This window comes from Python bivittatus, unplaced genomic scaffold (genome assembly GCF_059951505.1).
Source record: "Python bivittatus isolate LINGU-HERP-01145 unplaced genomic scaffold, Pbiv_v1 ctg000190_np1212, whole genome shotgun sequence".
NCBI classification, from domain to species: Eukaryota; Metazoa; Chordata; class Lepidosauria; order Squamata; family Pythonidae; genus Python; species Python bivittatus.
Window position 1 is genome coordinate 19091848 of NW_028277042.1, and position 23024 is coordinate 19114871.

Genomic DNA, 23024 nt, shown 5'->3' on the forward strand with positions numbered 1-23024 from the left:
TCCATGATTTGACATCTAATCTTGTTAATTGCCAATGAAAGAGTGGAATCGGTCATACAACTCTCATTCATTCCCAGGCAAACCCCATCAAAGCAAATGGAAGCTCTCAAGCAGCAACATTTCACAAGAATGCAACTCAAGGTTGGGGTGTAATTGTTTACAAGTCCTCACCAGCAATCATCTTACATATTCAGGGTACAAATGCAGAAATTAAAAAATTAACAATGAAGGTATGGAACAGTACAATCAGAAGAAGAGACATTCTGTTTTTCTCTCCTTATTTACTGCTCTTTACAGCAACTTTTTCTTTAAAAAAAATCAAAGAAAAGTATTTTTGTCCAAGAAAGAAAGAAAGAAAGAAAGAAAGAAAGAAAGAAAGAAAGAAAGAAAGAAAGAAAGAAAGAAAGAAAGAAAGAAAGAAAGAAAGAAAGATAGATCATATGATACAGAACCAATCTATTACTTTAAGGCAAATTATACTCCTTCTTATTCCATTAAAAACTGAAATAAAATATTGTTTTCCCATGATGGCTGTTTAATGCAGCCATTGCCAAGTATTTCAGCTCCTCTCTGATCTTTAGTGACATTAGCTTGAATTGATTTCAGGGGCTGCAAAGACACTCACCACTCACCCCAAATTCCCTCTGACCTTCCACCTACGCATGCTTGCCCAGAAATCCCACTGGGTCCAATGGAGCTTACTTCTAGGAAAATGTGCGCATGATTGCAGCTGGAGTTTACAACGCTTGGCACAATTATTTGAGACAAAGTTCCACTGGACTTAGAAGAAATTACTTTTAAGTAAACCTGCTGAGTGCAGTGGCATAAAACCACAGTCTGGCATGTACCTATTTGAGAAGAAAGTGAGATCTGAGTAAATATGCTGGCTAGGGTGCTATAAAGGCAGTTTTATGCCCCACAAGCACATAACCTGTTTCAGCCAAGGCCCACATCTGGCTTTGAACAGCAGATCCATGGCCACACTCCACTGCTAGGTGATGACTGGCCAAAGAGCCCAATTTAAGTATGATTTCATTTCAGTTAATCAAATGCCACCCGCCTCACAATTCCCCCTGTGTTTAATTTTCTCTCTTCTATCCCATTAACAATTACAACCCAGTGGTAACTTCAGAGAGCTGCGTTTCGCCTTGTGTGGGTCTCCGCTCACTGCCCCCTTGCTATTCTTATTTGGGGGAAACAGTGCGATTCTGTGCTTTTTTAAGCCTAGAAGTAAATCCTCCTGTCCAGTGGAGAAGATTGCAAATTCATCCAACACAGGAGAGATTACTTTTGAGAAAGCATGCAATTCGTGGGCTGCGTAACTCATTCTGCACGTTGGGAGCCCTTGGTTGGCTGGTTAGGGGAGTCAGCAATCAAAATGGATTCGGTCAAAAAGCATTTTTCATCCTTGGAGCTTTCCAGATTGACCAAGGATCAAACAAAGATCTAAAGTTCTCAAGAACCACTCAACAGGCTCTACAGCCAACAGACTTGTGACCAATTTCCATGGAGCCAAGTACCTACGTAATACGTGTTAAATTAGAAAGACAGCAGTTAAAAGAAGAAGTCAGATGGAAAGATCACATCAGAAGGAGCTGGTTTGGTGGATGGAATGAAAAATCAAGGTCCACTTTAGGAGACAGGAACAGACTTCGGAGATGCCTAAAATGAAGCAGCTTCGTTCTCACACTTGCCTCAACTCATCTCCCAGTTTTGCTTTCAAAGATAAATTGTGCTTTCCCCTTCCTTTCCTTGCAGATGTAGACAGGTGGCTGCAGGAGGTACAGGATATCCCTTTTCTTGTTTACTCCGCCTGAGCATCATAATTTGCACCCCCAGCTTTCTTCAACTCACTCCTGATGTAATCTTCATCCAGTTCCTTGTGGTCACTAATCACAAACTCTTTGGCAAAATTCTGCAGGAGACAAAAGTTGCACGTTTGTTTAGTGAAGTATATGGTTGGATAGCAGAATGTCCACACTAGGAAGTGGGACTACATAACATGATGCCCTGCACACTTTTGAACAGGGATTGAAAGATTTCCAGAACAATTGTTCCAGAGGAACGCCTTCATGAGCTTTTGGTAGTTGCTCACTGCCATAATGTCCCCCTGTTCTAATATTCATCTGAAACCATTACTGCATGGACCTAACCAGCCAGTAACCCCCTCATAATCAGGATGGCTGCAGAGAGGTGTGAGAAGACATAGAAAAAAAGTTATTTCCCAAATGTCAGGACATCAGAGGTCCTTCAGATGTGCTGGATTTGAACCCCCAGTGTCAACCATGTCCATTGTAAGTGCTCTAATTCAACATAGGTGGAAGGTTTCAAGTTTGGTTCAGCAAGGAGGACAGGAGCACTGGTTGGTGGTGTGGGCAGTTGAGTTCCTCATGGACAAGAATGGGCACAGCTCACAAATTCTGAGTAATTCTTAAGCTGACAGCCCTGTTGAAATACAGGAGAGAACGTTGTTTCTGTCTGTTTCCCGCTGAAACCATTTTCTGGTTCCTCTTAAAATTCCAGTCCCAAGACATACAAGGGCCTCTCAGTCCCCACATTCGATTTGCCATCCCATTTTGACCTTGGCAATGCCCTGGGAATGAATTACCACCTCTGTGCTCATTCTAGAGTATAGGAGCCCCACAAACAAACATGTCCATTTATTTGGGGCCAGGAAGCTGGAGGCATTAACAACCTGAATGGCTTTACATAATGCAAAAGGCGGAGTTTGCGTAACACTCTAAGGAGAACCACAACAAACATCTCTGCAAACGTTTTATTCAGCCTCTTATGCAATGCAAAGAAATCAAGCTTATTCGTAGTTTAGTAACCAAGCATTCATGTCCTTCAGAGCTGTTTCCGACTGACTGTCAAAAGCATTTGCATGCAAAAAGCTGGATCCTGACATCTAAATTAGGCAGTTTAATGTCTTGGAGGGTATCTGTACTTAGATTTTGGCTTCCTCATTTCAGCGGAAGGATAACAACGCAAAACAGCTTGGAATCACTGGTGCAGATCAAATGTATTCAGTCAAATTGGTGCCCTTCTGAGTCTTTTGACTACAATTTCCACAACTCCTTGCCACTGGTTACAACAACTGGGCTAATGGAAGTTGAAGTCCAACACTTCTGGAAGATGTTGGGCTCTATATTTCTGGTGTAAGACCAAGGTTGGGAAACCTGACACTTTCCAAAGGTATGGATTCTCACTCCCAGCTAGTGGGACCCATAGTATGTAACTGAGGGTGCTGGAATCAAGTGCCCTGTTCCACCTTAGAAAGATGTTCTAATGATCCTAGAAATCAAACCTCAAGGCGTAACTACGGATGCTCCTATATTAGCATTTTCTCCCATCTCCCTGTGATACAGCTTCACAAAAAGCTCCATTTTATGTGGGCATCCTGAATTGGGCCATTTTAGGCTTTGGACATATGGCCTTGAATGGTTTTTTTGCGGCTCCAGAAGATCTCTCCAACTACAGCGGCCAAAATGAGTGGCACAGCTTTTACTGTTTTGAGACAGGAAACATGTAAAACCTGAGTTGTGAGCCCCAAAGTATGCTCAGCTCTGCACTGTGTGAACAGGAGCACACATCCACCCCTTTGTCCATGGGGACGCGAACTGGAGATCAAAAACATCTCCTTTCCATTTCAAACTAGCCCAAATTCCTGATTCTCACCAAACTAGGTGAAACTCAATTCAACTATGCCTGGATCAAATCCTGGCTTCTTAAGGAACCATCCTGTCAACCAAACAGTGTTCCTCCTTGTTTGGTCATCCCATGGAATGATAATTAACTTAAGAATGGAAGTTGACTGAGATTCATAGAAAGAAATTATACTCTTGTTTAAGAAGTGTAAGAATACGTTTTCACACTGCTAGTGAAAAACAAGGTAAGAATAAAACTGACCACTGCAGAATGAAGGAGAGACAGAAAGGGACCAACCGCTCAAAAGAGGGGGCCAAGGACTGCTGGAAAGAAAATGGAAGGCAAGAAGGTTTGATCCTTTTTCCATAAATAAGGCTGGTTCTCAGATCATTGCAGTTCCTAAAATTCTTTTGTTATGGCTCCCTAGCTTTCTTCGAAGAATATTACTGATTCTAGGTTCTTGGTTTTCTTGTGAGTTTATCTAAGGGGTTCCAATCCTCCTTGAATAAGCAAAGGCCAGCAGTCAGCCTGGGGTCATCTTTATGTCCAAATAAAAGACAGTTTCACGTGAAGTGCATATGAAATGAAGCTGCATTAAAATGCAAGCTGAATTAATGTACCCTCCCTTCCCCATTCCTGCAGATGGATAAATTCCACCAGGAAAAAATTAAGCACACATCACAAGGCCCCTGTGCTGACTTGTTAATTAGGGTGGATTGAAAGCCCAGCCTTGCAGCTCTTATTGCCTACACACAATAAAATAATCTAGAGCTTTAAGGATTTTCCAGTATTGATGACCCGAACTAATACAAAGGCCCTGTCATCTCCTTATTGGTTTTCTCAACAGAAAGATTTCGAATGATGCAGGCCCCAGTTGCTATCAGCATTCTTTTCTTCATCCACAAAGTCCTGCCAGGTGCAGTCACGGGGTTTGTCCAATACTCCAAGCTGGTATCTCAACCAAGGTTTCCCTGTTGGAACCAATCCCTGCTTTTATGCAATTCATTCTGCCTGTGACAACAGGTATCTCCAAAGTCTGGAAACAAAAGGTTATCTACTAATCAGGAACACCCATCAAGGCACAAAAGCTGTCCAGACCCATGTCTTTCTCTCTTCCTGACCTCATCTCAATACCCTCACTCAATACCAGACAACGAATCTCAGCTGAACAATAAAGTTTGCGAGTTTTCTCCTATGACACACCCCATGCTATGAATGGCAGTGAGTCACTTCTCTTTCAAGTCTAGTCACCATCTCCATATTCTTTCTACCTCCTGGCCTGTGTCTCTCCACTCTTATGACCTGGGACAATCCTAGCCTATTAGTTGCCATTGTAGCCTCTCTTTTACTTCTAAAGGTCTTCTCCTCCCTTCAGCACTTTTATTCCCTGCTCAAAAATTCTCCCATCATCTGTTTGATGTCATCATATCTGCAACTGCTGAACCATTGGTAAGGCCCAAACACTGTGTGATGGTTCATTGATTCCTAATCAGAGCATTTTCTGAACTTCTCTTTCTACTTTCTCTTAGTCTCTCAGGAATTTGTTTGGTAGGTCTAGCATTCCCAATATCAGTTTTGGGTTCAACTGATGTGGTAATTCCTGGTTCACTTGTGAATGTTGCCTTAAACTCTGTTACTGATTTTTCCAAAACTTGTCTTTGATGCAACCTTCTGCTGAAGTCTCTATTCTCATGCGCTTCCACAATTCTGCTGATACCCAAGCCAGTAGCTTAATCACTACATTTTTTCCTTCCTGTTTTATCCTGTTTATTATTCTATTATTTGCCTGTGCTGAATTTTAGATCATGAACATCTTAGGACAAAAAACTCCCTCCTTGAACACTGCAAAGTGTGGCATGCTTTGACGGGACAAGAAATGTTGACTTGAAAACTTCAACTTACCTGTACAACTTCTTTCACAAGCGTCTTATCAGTCCCTGTTTTAGCTCTCTGAAGGCCACTGACATTCTCCCCTATCCATGTGATCAGTGCAAACTTGACTCGCTTGCTCATGGTATCTCCAGTGGTGAATCGGATGAAGCCAAACAACCGAATGTCATCTTGAGAAGAAGTAAAATAAAATAAAGGGACAGTCATGGAGCTGGAGAAGGAAAATTGGGCTTACTAAGTTGGTCATCAGGATGGCAACTACACATGTTCTGTGTCAAAACTTTATTTTGCCATTTTTTTCTCCTCCTCCTCTCATTCAGTTGCCTACAAAACAAATTTTCATTGGAGGGATTCATGACCACCTATGAGTTATCTGATGCTGAGGATTATGTCCTACCTGTCATTCTGCTACTTATTTTTTCAAGACTTGTGAACTTCTCTGGCTTCCCACCCTATTAAGTCACCATGCAGTAAAAAGGGGCAGGCCTTCGATCACATGGTGGTGGCCACCATTTTGACTGTTTTGAACCCCTCCCTCTGGACACCTCTGGCCCAAATTCTAGACCCAAAGTTTCCTGCCCTGAAGAACTTGCGGTGAAAACTGAAAAAGGAAGTAAATGAAGGAGGGGCACATCAGGCATGATGTGTGTGCATGTACATGTGTGTTCATGGAAACAACTATAGAGAGAGAGAGGGGAAAAAATTAGGGACTTTCCTTTGTGCAAGATTAAATTGGAATTCCAAGGGTCTAAAAGAACAAGCAGCAGCAGAACAAGAGACCAGTAAAATAGCATCTGTCCTGCAGCCCAAGGAAATGGATTTTTTTAATTTTTTTTTTTTAAGTTTGCAAAGGCAGAAGAAAGGAGAGGAATGATTTGCAGCCAGACAGGAATGGCTTGTCAATGAGAAACTCAACCACAATCATTACCATCAGGAAGACTCATCTTCCTCCCTCCCCCACACAGCTTTTCCTTCTTTTACAGGCTGGCCCTTTAAAGTCAACATTAAAGAGAAAAGCTTGGGGTGGCAGAAATGGAAGATGAAAAGTAAGGCATTAACCCTTCAGTATGCTTCCTGCTGTAAACTTTCTTCTGTAAGCTGAAAGGAAAGAAAGCAGAGCAGAAGAAAAGGGGGGTGGCTTTCTTGGAGGCTCTGAAATGTTTTTTTAAAAAAGCATTCACATTGATCTGTGACATCTCCTTAGCTCCCTGACTCCATCTTCTATACCACACTGAGAATTACCCCAGTCTTCCATAAAGAAAGTGGATGGATGGATGGATGGATGGATGGATGGATGGATGGATGGATGGATGGATAATAAATATAGACAGATAGGTTTACCACCTCTATTTATTTTTGCCAATCTTTGAACATCAGTGTGCATATCTCAGTGGGAAGGAACTGTTGTGCATAGGGTTAATCAAGTCGTTCTTGCTTCCAACACTCTCACCCAATATTTACTACTAAAAAAAAAGTCTTTCTACACATATTCGCCTCTATTAGTCTTTCTTTTCCTAGAATCATAGAGCTCAGAGGACTTCAAAGGTTATCCAATATCTTATCTTATCAATTACCAACTTTGAGCCTTGAAACAGGCTAGCTTCTTGGATAATCTATTTTGCTGTCAAAGAGTTGGTTCAGTCAAGACGTTCTTCCTAACATTCAGCTGGAATCCTTTCTCTGGAAATTTAACCCCCCCACCCCACCCCTTGTTCAGTCCCTATCTCTTTGGAGTCACAGAAAACAAATTTGCTCCATTGTCTCTGGGACATTCTTTCAAATATTTCAAAGATGCTGATCTCATTGTCTCTTATCATCTCTTCCCCAGACTCCTAAGCCCTGGTTTCCTGCCTTGGCTGTCCCAGCACCACAGTTTAAATTGTGACAAAATGGCTGATTAGCCACTGGTGAAGTAGATATCCTTCAGAGTTAATGAACTTAAGAATAGGATAAAATAGGCATGTGTTTCTCTTCCAATGGAATGGTCTGGCCATTTGAATATTCCCTAAACTGGACATATTCCAACCTGGCCTCACCAGTCATTCCCTAGCTGTATTCAGTGTCCAAAACAAGCCTGATTCAGTCATTGTATTAAACCCTCCTGTGGTTTGCTTACTTTGCTAACTATGTTGCATAACCCCAACCTTGATTTATAGCTTAGTGGAATGTGTGAACACAACCACTGTATTGTTTCAATCACGGTTAAATACATCTTGGTTTAGCATAATGTGTGAAGTGGTTAATTCCTCTCTAGGCAATGAAAGCTACTAAGATTCCTGAGTGTACAGCATGTGACCTCCCAGATGTTGATGAACCACATCTAACCCCAGTTCTAACCCTGACCCTAATCATGACTGGACAAGTATGTTCTCAAACAACCCCTTTCACAATTTCTCCCGAAAGACTTGGGCCTAACTTGGTTCCTGCAAATGGAGCCCATCTCTCATCATCGGTTCTGTCCCACAGAAATGGTTGCAACTTGCATAATTGACTGAGGGAAGAGGAACCTGTTCCATACCAAATTCATTATCCAAAGATGGCCCAAATCATTTGCCAAGGCTAGAGCCGTAGCTTCAACCAGAGTCTCTGCTGAGCTGAACAATTTAGAAACCTACGTTACAAATAAATATAAACGAGTAAATCTTTCTTCTTTCCTCTTGAGCCACCCTTTTTCTGCTATTGTTATCCTAAATCTATAAACCAGCAGGAACCACGCTGTGGCCAAATTGAGGCTCTGAGATGGAAAAAACCATCAAGAGCAACTGAACTTCTCCACAAATAAACCAAGAGTAAATAAGGAAATAGCCCATCCACACCTTCTCTGTGGACATGTGGAGGTTGGAGCTTTTCCTAGAGAAGTGGCAAAGGGTGTTAAACAATAATATATCTTCTTTGGGGAATATGAAGATATTCTGTGTACCCTTTGGAAGAGAGAACAGGAGTGTCTCTTGGGTGATCATCTGCTTCCAAACAGAGAGGTTAGGCAGGTATATAAGGGAGCAGACCGAACAAGGACACAGAAGGGGGCCATGCAGGTCTCTAAATTATACTGCTGGTGATTCCAGCATTGAGGATCCGAAGGAGTTTTCTCCCAACTGGGTCCAAATGGTGGAAATTCCAGTCTCCTAATTCCTGTGCATCCATTAGAGGCAGACCCAAAAGTTCTCTTTGCTAGTTGGTACATGAATGAAAGGAAGCAAACAAACTTCCTGAACTGATGGTGCTATGACTTTACCCCCTTACTCTCCAGTAGTAGTAGTAGTAGTAGTAGTAATTCTTATTTATTTTATTAGCTGAACCGCCCTAGATGAAAGGCATCCTAACCATGCTTTCCCTCACGAAGGCTGCAGAAACTAAAGCCGAGGGTATAATAAAAAAAGGCGAGTCAAATAAAAAATAAAAAGCTATTAAGCCCTAAAGGAATGTTTTTTCTTGCTTTAATTCATGCCAAAATGTAGGTTGCAACATTTGCAGCTGCTTGCAAGGGAGGTCATAAACATGTCAACCCAACATTCGCTTTGGTGAGGGTGGAGGAATACCACTTTATGCTTGTGAAGACTTCTCTTCTTTGCCTGTCTTTCTGCCAGTGCCCAAGAACATCTGAACACGGCCCTCCATTCGCCTGTTAGCTGTGCATCGGTGTTCAGACACGCTGAGCACTGAGAGACAGAAGGAGAACTTCCGCAAGCAGAAGGTGACATTCCTGAAGATCCGTCCGTCCTCCTCCACCAAAATTAATGTCAGGCTTTGCGTGTTGGTGACATCACTTGCCGGAGACTGCTGACGTTGGGGAATAGTTGCAAGCTGGCCTTTGGCACGAATTAAAGCAAGAACAACCATTCCGTTTCAAAGGTCTCCATTTACTGATTCCTGCCATTGGAGCGAGGAAAACCTACTAACTAGAAAGAATTTGGGCTCTTAATGAAAGGTAGGAACAAAAGCACCAGTGACGGAACTGAGTTTTTCTTTGACTAAGAATCTCTTTCCCAACAAAAGGCCTATGAGAGGGATGACATCATCACAGCTTAGGGCTTTTCAAAGCTTTTTGGGGGGGAGGAGAGCATTAGCTTTCAAACCTCAAGCTGTCTGGCCTTTTCTTCCTTCCCCCTTGGCAACCAAGGAGCACCGGATGGTTGAAGAGAGTAAAAGAGATCTCACCTGTGCACTGCCGTATAAACTCTTCGTAATCAACCCCATTATGTCCCGGGATGATGGTGGAGCCATCGTACTTAAATGTCACCCTTCGGGAAGAGGGAAGGGAGGGCATAAAAGAAAAGAAAAGAAAAGAATTGAGATGGTTCCTCTCCAGGAGATTTCTGGAGTCTTGCCCCTACCCAGACCCACCCAAGGGCTTCTAGAGTGAGATGGCCCAGTTCCCACCTTGACCCAGAAGCTTAGAAGTAGTCTGGTGGCTCCCAAAGGGAGGTGATCTCCTACTGGAATGCGCTGTGCAGGAACTCAAGTGCCAAGTTGAGGTCCTTCCATGCCAGTCCAACACTTTGGGCATCAAGCCGGGGAGGAGGGCAAGCTGCCAGCTTTGCAAACTGAGAAGCAACCTTGCCCAACCCAAGACCCGCCCGATGGGTTGCAGTGCCCATCATCCCCCACCCCTTCCAAGGTTGTGCTAGCTGGGGAAGACTGGTGTCACCCACCCCCTCTTCCCTAGCCGGGCAAACCCAGCTGAGAGAGGGGGGAGGAAGAGACGGCTTCCCGGCCGGCCCTGGGTCCCTTTCCCCTCTCCTCGCTTCGACGCGAGCCACGCAGGGCCCGGCGGCTTACCAGTTCACCCCCGTGCTGTCGTCCCTCACCAGGTTGTAGGCCCTCCGGCAAGCTTCTTTGTCGATTTTCGTGGCCATCGCCTCCGAAATTCAAGGCCGAGGGCTGCTAGAGAGAGGCGCCCGGAAAGCGGGGAGGGGGTGCCAGCCGCCGAGGAGAGCTGCCCGCCCGCCCGCGCACCCTCCCACCCACCCGCCGGGAGAGCGAAAAGGAGCCCGCGCTCGTGCCCTGCACAGCGGCTGGGCGAGCATCCGAAGGGGCCGCCTGCTGCCGCCGGAGGGTCCCCTCGCCGCCGCAGGAGCCCGGAGAGCGGAGGCTGGCGCTGCGGGGAGGCGGCCGCCGAGCCCTCTGGCTTCTGCAGTCGGTCCCGCAGCCGCGCCGGGAAGGGATCGGGCCGGGCGGGTCGCCGCTTTATTGGCCCCCGATCCGAGGAGGAGGAGGAGGAGGAGGAGGAAGAGGAGGGAGGGCTGGGCCGTCCTCCCCTCCCCGCCGCCAGCGCCCTCCGACGCCCCTCTCCTTCCCAGCCCAGCGATCTCCTTCCTTCTGCAAACGGAGCAAAGGGATGCGCGGCGCGCTTCCTCGGCTCTCTCCGCGCGGGTGCGACGGTCCCGTCCCCCCTCCTTGGAATTTGGGTGGCTGGCTGTGCGCCGGGAGGGAGGGGGGAGTGGCTGCGGGCGTGGGTGGGAGCCCGCGAGAGCGCGCGAGGGAGCGCGCCCGGCCCCCGATGATTCGGAGGAGCGGTTCTGATAAATGGGGGGGGGGTGGCGGGGGCGGATGGCCCGCCTGCCCTTTGGATGCGGCGCAGGGGTTGCCATGGCGACGCCCCATCCCATCTGCAACCCGAACCGAGGCGGGGGGGTTGGTGGGAGGGGAGGGAGCTTAGCAACGAGATGAGAGCGCGGCGGGATCCGCGCTTGGAGCTCTGGGCGGCCGCCAGAGGGCGCCAGAGAGCGCCGGTCCGCGGTCCGCAGGGAAGTTTTCGGAGTCGCGCCGCCGCCGCTTCGCAAGAAACCGGACTGATTTTGAGCCCAAACCTTCGGTGTTTTGTTTTGTTTTTTTAATTTTTAATTATGAAGGACGGGAGTTAGAGCATTTGCATGGCCCAGGACTTTCCCCCCACTACTGCGAGGAGGCCCTGGGTGAACGGGAAAGCGAACGGAAGAAAGCCACAAAGGCATTTTCTAAACCGTGATGCTGCGGCTCGCTCTTCGGCTTGCCAGAAATAGCGTGCAAAAGAAGACGCCTCTGGGCTCAGCCTCCTGGCGATGATGGAATTGGAGCATCAGGGCTGTGGCCGGGCTAAATCCAGCGGGATGGTGGTGGTGTAGGCTGCTGTCCCGGCCAAGGCAGGAGGGGGATGTCCAAGAGTGGGAAGTCAGATAAAGCTCGGCCTCCCCTGACCGCTGATGGGAACTAAGGGGAGGGCAACCCCACAGCTTCCCCACCCCAAAGTCCTGGAGAGTTGCTTCCAGGGCTTCTTAGCTGCTCCTGTCTGGAAGAGCCGGGCAGGGTCCGGGGTGTCCAAGCTCCAGAGACAAAGTCATGGAGGTGAGCAGGGCAGGGCAAGTGTTTTCCCCATGTGCTCCTTTAGGAACACCACAGTCTTCTGACCAACTCTAATCCCATGGCATTATGGTAGAAGAGTCGGATTCTGAGAAGAGCCCCACTGGATCAGAACAGGAGTGGAGGAGGAGGAGGAGGAGGAGGGTTCCAGGATCCTGCATCTAAAACCACCAGGAAATTCACCAGCAGGACAGGAGGATCATTGCCTATTCAATGTCTCCAACCCTTCAAGATCTATTGCTTCTATACACAGAGGTTCTCTCCCTAAATCTCATGGCCAGCAAGTAGGTAAGGAGACCTCTAGCAAGTCACAAGTCCAACACAGTGCTCGGCAAGATGTTTCCGAGCAGCATCTTTCTCCTGTTCTTCTTATCCCCCACCTTCTAGGATTCGAAAATCCCTTGCTTTCTACACAGATCTTTGCACAGGCAATTGCAGATGAACGGTGTTTGAAGGATCAGCTAGAAGAACAAAAGGCTGAAAGTACCCTAAAACAATTTATGGTCCGAAGAAAAAAGGAACACAGTCTATGAAAAGAGGTCTTTATCAAGAGCAGGATTTATTACATGTTTGCCTCCCCCCCCGCCCCCCCCCAATAGCTTCTAGAAGAATTATCTGCAGCATTTTTTTCTTCCTGGAAAAGCCTGCCCAATCCTTGGGTGTGTGTACACACCAAGAAAACTCCCCAGGTGAGCATGCCAAAAATGGTAGCGTGACTCAGAGAAGAGGAAGATGGTGTTACCTGTCATGTGATATTGCTCACTACACAGGGTAAAAATGCCCGTGGTATTCACTTATTTGTACTTCTTCCGTTTCTGGGTCTGTGAATCCGTCTGTCTTTCATGGCAGCCACCGTATTTATCATCTTTATACAGAAATGTCCATTCCTACAAAGAGAGCTTTGACAAAATAGTTGGGTGTATGAGATGAAACCAAAGAGCGTGTTACACCTTGATGTGCTGTGTGGACCCAGGAGGAGTCTTTGGGGGGGGGGGGAGATTTCACTGTGCACTTCCAAACCGATCGCTTAGGGAGCACTGTGAATGAGAATTGAGAATAAATAAATCGGATTTGTGTGGTCCACCCGTCTCGGAAGTCTTGTGAGGCTAGGCGTCTGACAATGAGAAGTCCATCTTTCAGCAGGGAATAAACATTCGAGCACACAGTTCATTTAGATGCTTTTTCTTTTTCCATTTTTTTCCTTGGCACACAGTCACCCTTGCAAACCTCGGTGTAAAACGAGGAGAGAACTGCAAATAGACAAAAGAAAGGAATGCAGGATATAAATTCCATACAGAAAATTGGAGCCCAATTTCGGTAGCAGATTTAGTCATCGTGCTGAAAAAGGATACGGTTAAAACCAAAGAGAAATATTCCATCTCTCAGTAAATCTGAAGTAGAGGGGATTGCAGAGTTGTTTATAATTATGGATTGCCATTTAAATCTTAAAGTTATCTCTTGAATTAGACACTCCCTCCGGGGTATTTATCCTTTCAATTAGAAAGCTGAATTTTATTTCTTCAGATCAATTTCAGATGCAGCTATCTCCCTCTGCTGGTCTGAAAAAAAACTGGTTTTTGTGTGTGACAAGCAACCAAAGCAAATGGAGGCTGGGGGGCCGAACCCCCCAAGCACCCCTTATCCTCATGTCTAATAAATTAACAGTCAAGGTTGACTATTTGGGTTATTGCAGAGATCAGGAAACAGACCCTGCCTCGGTCTGGCATTTGGAAAATATCGCTGTCTCTAAATTTTGCAGAATTTGTAGTAACAGGGCTGAAGAATCCAGAAATTAGTGGGCCTAAAGGCCCGGGAAGAGATTTTAAAAAGTAAAAACGATGCGGGGCAACTCCTGGGGAACTCCACGGATGCAACCGTGCAGTTTTCATAGCAAGAAGATAGAAGTGGTTGTCATTTCATTCTTTCCAGATTTTTTTTTCTTTTTTGACCTGCCAATCTAGTCGGCAACCCTGATGTTCCCTGGGTCTTGGTTCAGTTCCGGTCTTCGAAACCTCTCCTCTTGGGTCCTCCCACCCCAGTTCCAAAATCCCTGTTGGGTGTCTAATTAGTAATGAGAAAAAATGCTGCTTATCCTCTCACCCAGAAACCAGCCCTACGAAATGATTGATGTAGGAGCCCATTATGCCAAAGGTGAATACCAGTCTTAATTCTAGTTTCCATATACCCGTGCACGTGTGTTTCTTCGCCCTGTCTCAACGTGCTTCAGGCTTTACTGGGACGCAAGAAAAGACTTGCTGGCTCAAAGAAAAGCTCTCTAGTTCATTAGTCTCCAGATCTCTTTGATCACACCCCTTGATCAGTAAAAAAAAAAAAAAACAGCACACACTCCAATATATATCCATTTATTTATTTATAAATAATGTACATGTATTACAGTAAGAGTAGGTAGATTATAAAACGTACTCCCCCCCCCCATATATACTTTGTGTATTAAGGATTAGCATAGCTTAATTTCTATTTTTTAAAATAAAAAATAAATATAAATAGGCATTCTAAGGTTTTCTTCCCGTACCCCAATGGATCATCCTGTACACCCCCTAGGGTGCACGTACCCCACAATTTCACTGTGCTAAATCCTATTTGACAGCCCAGATATACAGTATAACTTATTTATTGTATTATCTGTATCCCTGTATTTATCAATTGGTTTAGCATGAAATCTGAACCCCTGCCACCGTCACTTATAAGCCACGTTTGTAAGCAGGTGACTGGCAATGATTTGTAAGTCACCATTTGTGGTTCATGTCAGACTTATAAAGCCACTGTTAATCGTGGTTTAATGAATACTGTAAACTACAATTGGCTGGCTTTACCCATCTCACTAAGTTATACCTAGCAGAGTAGATTATGTTTAACCTTTATGAACATTTCTGGGTCATCTCTTGAGGACCTTACCTATTGATAACATTGCTGTTATGAGTGGAGTTGTTGAGGAGTTTTTATTTGACGGCACAGATGCGTCTATGCCTACAAAGATTAGGATCGTACAACTCATGGTATTCCCTGTGACCCTCTACGGAAGCGAAAGTTGGATTTTAAAGAAGCAGGAGAGGGAGAGTATTGACGCTGTTGGGCTTTGGTGTTGGAGAAGACTCCTGAGAAGACCGTGGACAGCCGAGAAAATAAACCAATGGGTCACCAAATAAGTCAACCCAGAGTTCTCACTGGAGCCACCAATGACCAGGCTCAAATGATCCTACTTTGGACACATGATGCGAAGACCCAGCCCTCTGGAGAAGGCCCCAATGCTGGGAAAGGTGGGAGGAAAGAGAAGGAGAGGAGGACCAGCAGCAAGGTGGAGGGACTCGGTTATGGTGGCGATAGATGTTCTGTGGAAGACCTGAAAGACCAGCTTGGTGCAATGGTGTGTGGGAATGAGCTTGGGAGGCAGGGCGAGGCGCAACCGAGGGAACAGTCGGATGAAAGATTCTGTTAATGGAGCCTACAATAAAGTAGAATTAGCTCATCCGGCCGTGTTTCCTGTCTGGTCTACCTCGTACGGCTGACATGCAGAGACAGATCCTCAAAGAGAAAATGTGGTGGCCAGGAGCTGAAAATGACTTGATGGCACATATTCCGTCCATCAGTCTGACAGTTGGCAGCCCTGAGTCTTGGGCTGGGCCGGTCAGAAATGTAAAAGAAGAACAAAACTCTGATTTGTTTGGTTTAACCTCCTGGGAGAATCGAAACGTCAACGTTGCAAGCCCGTGTTTTACCGAGCGAGCACTTTAGTTCTGCCCACGAGCGAGACCCGGGGGCTTCGTGTGCCGAGCCACAGCGGCCGAGCCACAGCGCCGGACACCCTGGAGGGCGGCGTGGGCTTCTCGAGTTTCCCCCAGTCGCCCCCTCCTCTTCGCCAGGCGGCCCTTGGAGAGGCCTCTTCCTCTTCCAGCCGCCTGAGAGGCATGCTAATGGCGAGGAGGGGGGACCGCGGACGCCCCGCCACTCAGGTCCGCGCACGCCGCCCCCGCCGCCGCATCTTCGCACCGCCTGGGCTCCAGCGCAGCCGAGCCCGGACAAGTCCCACCTCCTCGCCAGGCCCCTTCCCGCTCTGATTGGCGCGCTCGCCTGCCACTCCCGCCTGCAGTTCCTGGTTGAGAGCCTGGGCTGCAGAAGGAGCGGAGGGAACCAGGGTAGCCCGCGGGGAGAGCGGTAAGAACTGCGGCGGCGGCGGCAGCTCCAGCTGGCGAAGTCCAAGGGATGCTGGGCTGAGGCATGATGGGAAACTCCCGCGGTCCTCCTCAGCCCTGCCCGCAGCCTGCACGCTCTCCCGCTCGCGCCCGCCTCGCCGGAGGATCCCGTCCGACGCCGGCGTGGGTCGTCGGCTTTTTCTGGGGAGGGCGCCGCTGTCGCCCTTTGCTCCGGGGGGGGGAGGCCTCGACGGTTCCCAGGGCAGCCGAGGCCGAGATCCAAACCCCGCCTTGCGATCCACAGCCCCGCCCAGACAAAACTGTGGTTTGCTTATGGGCGGCACAGCCTGTGACGTGCAGTCTGCAAACCATGGTTTATGGCAGGGCATGCAGAGAGCCAGTTTGGTGTTGTGGGGGAGGCTCCAGGCTAGAAACCAGGGGGCTGTGAGTTCCAGTCCTGCCTTAGGCATAAAAGCCGGCCGGGTGACTTTGGGCCAGTCCCTCTCTCTCAGCCCTAGGAAGGAGGCAATGGCCAACCACTTCTTGACAAGAAAACTGCAGGAAAACCTGTCCAGGAAGTTGCCAGGAGTTAGCACTGACTCAAAGACACACACACACACACACACAGAGTGCCAACCAGGCCATGGCAGTTTGTTTAGCAAATCATGCTTAAGCCAACTATAGGGTAGGGCAATGCTTCTCAACCTTGGCAACTTGAAGAGGTGTGGACTTCAACTCCCAGAATCCCCCAGCCAGCATGCTTTAAAACCAACAAATTACTTTTTGCATTTTCCATTCTTCCTCTCTGCCTACACACCGGCAGCCGTATTTCTTACCCTTTTGGTTCAGATGTAAGATAAACCTTCCACTGAGTAAGTCCCTTTGTTGAGTAGACATAGGGTGATTCTGTGGGTGTTTACTTAGAGGTAAAGCCCCTAGGTTCAATGGGGTGATGCCCATGGACCAATTTCTAAAACCGCTTGTTTATTCTAGCAAAGCGTCTGGGGACCCCTGCAAGCCTGAGGCTGTCTTCCATTCACTGATTTTGTTTTTTCCACCCTCCCCAGAATCGCCAGACGCTGCCTTGATGGAGGGAACCAGGCAAGTGAGATTTTCTCGCCCACCCAAGATAAGCCAGTCTTCAAAGGTCTGGTCACTTTATTTCCTTTCTACATTTTGTATGCGAGTTCCAGTCTCAGTGCGTTGGCAGAGCACCAGGTTGGGGAAAGCCATGGAAGTTAAGGGCCTTTATCCCCTTAATCAGCGTGTGGCCCCTCTTTCTGCCCCCTCCCCAGCCCCCTCTCCTGCTGTTTTGCCTTTGGCCCGGATGGTCAAGAATTCCTCTAGTTTTAACCCTGCTAGGTGAGGCGTCTTGCATTTCAGCCTGAAGCTTACTGAAAAAGGCATCCCAAAAAATATACCTGTGCCAATCTTTTAGGGGGAGTTAGATTTTGCCTGCCTGCCCAAATTCCTGCTCCCACCCTCAGATATGAACCTGTAGCTGAAATATAGAACAGGGGCTGCGCTGGTCCTAATTTGACCAGTGCTGAGGACTTCAGGGGTGGTGCGGTCAAGCGATGTGGCCATGATGCCTGGAGTTAGGACTAGGATGTGGGGAACAGGAGGTGATTGTTGCTGTTATTGTTATTTAACTATACTTAAACCAAGTCTAGGCCATGGTTTAGGGTGTGGTTCCGCACCTTGGAATAGCAGGAAGCCACACTGCCAATTTTTGCAGGTGCTCCAGGGACATGTGAAATTTGGCAGCGTGGTCAGAGGGAAAAGGTACTGCGTTACGTTGCAGGGCTAAAGGTTGGCCTCTTTTGGAATCCAGAGTTCCCAAGGAGATCACTGTGCCTGCTGTTGAGTGAAGAACAGGTTGGCCATGTCTAGGTCTTGACCGCCTTGTGAGTGCATCAAGATCTAGAAATCCACCCTGTTCTTTACTCAAGCCAGACCCTGAGCAATCCTGCTTTCTTTTCTCTGGGTGGATTGCCCACCTCTGTCCTTCATGCAGTGGAGAGGTTCTTACTGCTTCGATTTTGGCTTTTGAAGATACACAGTGAACGATGTCTTGTAGTTCAACCTTAATGGTTTCCCTACGTGAATGTTCTCTTGGGTTTCAAACTTTAGTGACAAAAGGCATTCTTACCAGTTTCTTTCAGCTGCTCCTAAAAGCAAGATGCAAACTATAAGCTGGAATATGACTAACCCTAGTTTGTAGGACATACTGTCTGATCCAATTTAATCCCCCTTCAGGTGTATAAATGTGCAGACCACCCCAGCTTCGTTCTTCAGAGCTTGAATGAACAGAGACGTCGCGATCTCTTCTGCGATGTTGTCCTAGTTGTGGATGACCAGAAAGTCCCTGCTCATCGGAACGTCCTAGCTGTCTGCAGTGAGTATTTCCACACCATGTTCACTATCGGCATGCGAGAAGCTTACCAGAAAGAAGTTGAACTCTTTGGCGCGACTTGCATTGGCCTCAAGGCGGTCATGGACTTCCTGTACGGGTGTGATCTGTTTCTCAACGGTGGAAATATCGATTATATCTTGGAAACCGCCCACCTGCTGCAGATCTGGAAGGTGGTGGATTTCTGCTGCGAATACTTGGAGAGCGAGGTCAACGAGGAGAATTACCTGTACCTCCAGGAGCTCGCGTCGATCTTCAGCCTCAAGCGCCTGGACTCCTACATCGACTCGTTCATCATGAAGAACTTCGGCACCCTCTCTTTCACCCCGGACTTCTCGCAAAACATTCCCATCGAGAAGCTGTGCCAGTACCTTGGAAGTTGCGACGTTCAGCAGGAATGCGAGCACGACTTGCTGCGAGCAGCTCTTCAGTGGCTGATGCAGCATCCCGAGCGGGAAACCGAGGCCTATAGAGTCTTGGAAAACATCCATTTCCCTCTGATCCCTAAGAGCGACCTTCTGCATCGGGTCAAGCCGGCCCTCTGCTCCCTCCTTCCAAAAGAAACCAACTGCGAAGACTTCGTTGAAGAGGCGGTGAACTATTACAACCAGGTCGCAGCTCAGCCCATCCTTCAGAACAAGAGGACTGTTCTTCGGACCAAGGAGGAGAAGCTCCTCTTTGTTGGGGGGGAGGTGTCGGAGCATTGCTTGGAACTGAGTGACGATACCTGCTTCCTGGATCCCAAAACGGGACAGTGGGTGAAGGAGACGCCGCTCCCAGCCAGACGGAGCCACCACTGCGTTGCCGTTCTTGGGGGGTTTATCTTCCTCGCCGGAGGCAGCTTTTCACGGGACAACGGTGGGGATGCTGCATCTAATCTACTCTATAGGTATGATCCTCGGTGTAAACAGTGGATAAAGGTGAGGCTTGAGTTGTAACCCATATTTTAATTTCTGTGTGTTTGAAGATCAAGGGGGACCATGTTTCTGCCATCCAAAATAACAACAATCAGCGTGAGAGCGGTGATGCTCTCCACTGTGAGATTGGGCTCCCAGCAGGCCCTAGGGGGCCACTCTTGGAATTGTGGGAACATCCCCTTCAAGGAGGGAGTTGTAACTTTCCAAAGAGGAGCGATAAATATACGGCTTGGGTTCACAGTTAGGCTAAGCCCCAGTTTGTCTGTCCCTATGGTTTCCATGGCTGTTGGAAAAGAGTCTTTCTGAAATAGTCTTTTTTAAGGAAACAAAACAAAACGTGATTGCAATCTGCCAGGCAGATGCAAATGTGCAATCCATAGATTGCGCGTGCCCTGAGGTTTGCCCGTCGTCCGCCCCTGACCTGAGTTATGACAAATATGTTGTTTTTAATAGTCAGTTTCTGTGATGGATGACCGCTGGCATGTTTTTGCCTTTCTCTTCTGTACCTAGCTTGCCTCTATGAAGCAACAGAGAGTGGACTTTTATCTTGCAGCCATCAAAGATATGCTGGTGGCTGTGGGTGGAAGGAATGAGAATGGAGCCCTTTCATCCGTTGAGACCTACAGCCCTGAGAAGGACACGTGGTCCTACGTAGCAGGCTTGCCAAGGTGAAATGCAGCAGCCCGATGATAGAGAAATGCCACAGTGGAGAACGGTTGAAGGTTGAAAGGTTTCTCAACTCACTTGAGTTGAGAAAAACTGTAAGACAAAGCAGTCTGCTGGTCAGTTCTCACTCTTGGGGGTGGCAAGGGGAGGTGTGTGCTGATAGCATTCAAAGAACACAAGGGATCTTTCAAACCCTGCTGGGGTGTTGGCAGGGTATGGTCAAAAAAGATGGGAGCTGCGATGGTGCAGTTGAAGCTCTGCGCCAGGAAGCGATGCCTGGTTGTATGACAGAATTTGCCACCCCGAAGATGTAATGATGGCACCAACGTCTGCAGCCGTGGCAATGCAGTGGGAGTTGCCCACGTGGATGGCTTCGAAAGACAGTTGAAAACATTCATGGAGCAGGCAGCTCTCCCTATCAAGAGGGTCAGACAGGGACTCCAGTGTTGGAGGTGCAGTAGGCAAGTGAGATTGGCAAACGAGAATGAATGGTTGGCACCGAAGATTGTCTGCTCAAGTTAGACTGCTGCATTTTTCCCCAATGACCTCTGGATAGGTTGGGTCTGCAAAGAAAGCCCGTGCATGGCTGGGGAATTTGGGGAATTGTAGCCGTGACACTGCTAGAAGGTACCTGATTAAGGAGGCCTCTGCTTTGGAAGGTCAACAGAAGAATTGCTGCTTATGAGAGAAGATCAGAGAAATCCTGGTGGCACCACAAGCTGCAGCCGTTTCCTACATACATGATTTTTTTTTTCCTTTTTCTGCCCTTCTTTTTTAATGCTCTAACCCAGCCCTCCCTCCCTGGGCCGCTGAGCTGAAACAGCTCATGGGTATTTTCTTGCAGAACAGTTTTGAAATTAGGCCAGAGGTTGCCTGCAGCTCTGCGGTTACCAGCTTACCTTTATATCATGGCTAATATATCACCAAATGCCGTTGTGCAATCTAAGCTGGTGCCCAGGGGGGGTCAAGAAGCAAAATCGTTCCGGGTGGGAGCGCGTAGTTTGGATTGCACGGAGTTAGGTAATGAATAACGGGAAGGATCCTTCTTCGTTCCCGGCCCCAGAAAGCTACTGTCAGGCAAAATATAAAATCTTGCAGCCAAACGGGGCAGCCATTGGAATCGGTGTCAGACAGCCTTGTCTGTTGAGTAAAATCAGACTCCCAGCTGAATGCAGAGTTCTTATGCAAGTTTTTTTAGATCTCGGGCAACCTAACAGGGAGCCTTAAGTTTCGTCTATTTGCATGGGTGTATTTCTACTCGGGTCTGGTTGTTATCTCTGTACTCTTCAGAACTTAATCCATTGGCCTGAGTAATGCAGAACAGCTCCTCTACACCACAAAGTAAATTGTGAAATCTTGAACAGGTTTTGAAAGCATCCTCCCATTCTGCTATGAAGGCCTGCTTAAGTTCCCGTGTCGTTTTTCCTTCTGCCGCAGGTTTACGTACGGTCACGCAGGTGCCGTCCACGATGGGCTCGTCTACATTTCGGGAGGCCACGATTATCAGATCGGTCCCTACCGCAAAAATCTGCTGTGCTACGATAATCGGACAGATACGTGGGAGGAGAAGAGGCCGATGATCACAGCTCGTGGCTGGCACAGCATGTGCACTTTACAGGACGACATTTATTCTATTGGTGGCAGCGATGACTATCTCGAAACCATGACTCGCTTTGACATTCTGGCGGTGGAGTCCTACAACCCCAAGTGCAATCAGTGGACTAGAGTGGCCCCCTTGCTCCAAGCCAACAGCGAATCTGGCGTGGCCGCGTGGGACGGCAAGATCTACATCCTTGGGGGCTACAGTTGGGAAAACACTGTCTTCTCCAGGGCTGTTCAGGTGTATGACAAAACGACAAAGCAGTGGCAGAAAGGGAGCGACCTCCCCAAAGCAATAGCCGGGGTTTCCGCTTGCGTGTGCGCCTTGAAGCCCAGATCGGATGACAAAAAGAAAAAGTCCAAACCGCAGCACCATCAGGATAGAGGGAGATGATGAACCTTGCACGGATCTCACCCTGTCCTCTTCCTTTCCTGATACGGAGAACTGTTTTTGGAAGCTTCGGCAAAGCTATCAGAAAAATTCCTTCTTCACTCGGGCTGGAGGATTTCCTCTGTTGTATATCTTGGCTTCTCCGGAGTGGCGAGAAAACTGCAGCGGTAAACATTCTCTTCGCTGGAGTAACCGCAGGGTTACGGGGCAGAGTCTGTTAGAAGAAATCGCAGGGCGTCTGTCTCATGGTGACAGGGGAGAGGAGCGTCGGGGATCTTCAGAGAATGCTTTTCTGGAGAGGTAGAACAGTGTAAATAAAAGCCTGTCCTTCGAAACTCACTTGCCATGTTAAGCATCCTGTTTCTTGAAAATGGACCAAAATGGAGAGGCAGGAGTAGATTGAGAAGCAGTAGTATTCAACCGTCCCCTGTGCCTGAATTGGAGATTTCCAAAACTGTTCTGGAGTGCTCCATTTGTATATTCTACGTTCAGCAGCAAAAACAGGTGCCTGAAACATCATTTTTACCCCACCGATAATGACACTCGTGCTTTGTTTTGGCCTGAAGGATCCCCCTCTCGTGTCACACGATCCTAGGCCTCTGATTTTACAAGGATGTCAGTGTCCATATTGGGACATGGTTTCAATTATTAGGGGTAAGATTCTCCCTCTATTCCAGGCCGAGCACGTTTGTCACGAGTTTGGGGGAAGCCTTCATGAATAGAAGACACCGTTTTGCTAATACCCAGCCTGGCATTTTGGAGCTGTTTTCTTTGAGGGGTGAAGGTGCTGGACTAGGAGCAAGGAAACCGGAGTCTTAGCCTTGCCTTAGGCACAAAGCCAGTTGGGTGACTTTGGCCAGTCCCTCTCTCTTTCTCAGCCTTAGGGCCAACCACTTCTAAAAGTGTTGCCTAAAAAACTGCAGGGACTTATCCACATCAACACTAGGACAGTGTTTCTCAACCTTGGCAACTTTAAGATGGGTGGACTTCAACTCCCAGAATTCCCCAGC

At 47.6% G+C, this 23024-nt stretch overlaps 2 protein-coding genes across 2 annotated transcripts; one reads left to right on the plus strand and one right to left on the minus strand.

Annotated features, from left to right (window-relative positions):
- Positions 1-343: 343 nt before the first annotated feature.
- On the minus strand, positions 344-10930 carry COTL1 (coactosin like F-actin binding protein 1). The gene is made up of 4 exons (XM_007444511.4): positions 10318-10930; positions 9697-9779; positions 5551-5708; positions 344-1915 (listed from the first exon to the last, which is right to left on the minus strand). The coding sequence occupies exons 1-4, from the start codon at positions 10392-10394 to the stop codon at positions 1805-1807; spliced, it is 429 nt and encodes a 142-aa protein (XP_007444573.2). The 5' UTR covers positions 10395-10930; the 3' UTR covers positions 344-1804.
- Positions 10931-15993: 5063 nt separating this feature from the next.
- Positions 15994-23012, plus strand: KLHL36 (kelch like family member 36). The gene is made up of 5 exons (XM_015890138.3): positions 15994-16050; positions 17096-17175; positions 18288-19361; positions 19869-20026; positions 21462-23012. Exons 2-5 carry the CDS (start codon positions 17116-17118, stop codon positions 22015-22017), a joined length of 1848 nt encoding a protein of 615 aa, XP_015745624.2. The 5' UTR covers positions 15994-16050; positions 17096-17115; the 3' UTR covers positions 22018-23012.
- Positions 23013-23024: the final 12 nt, after the last annotated feature.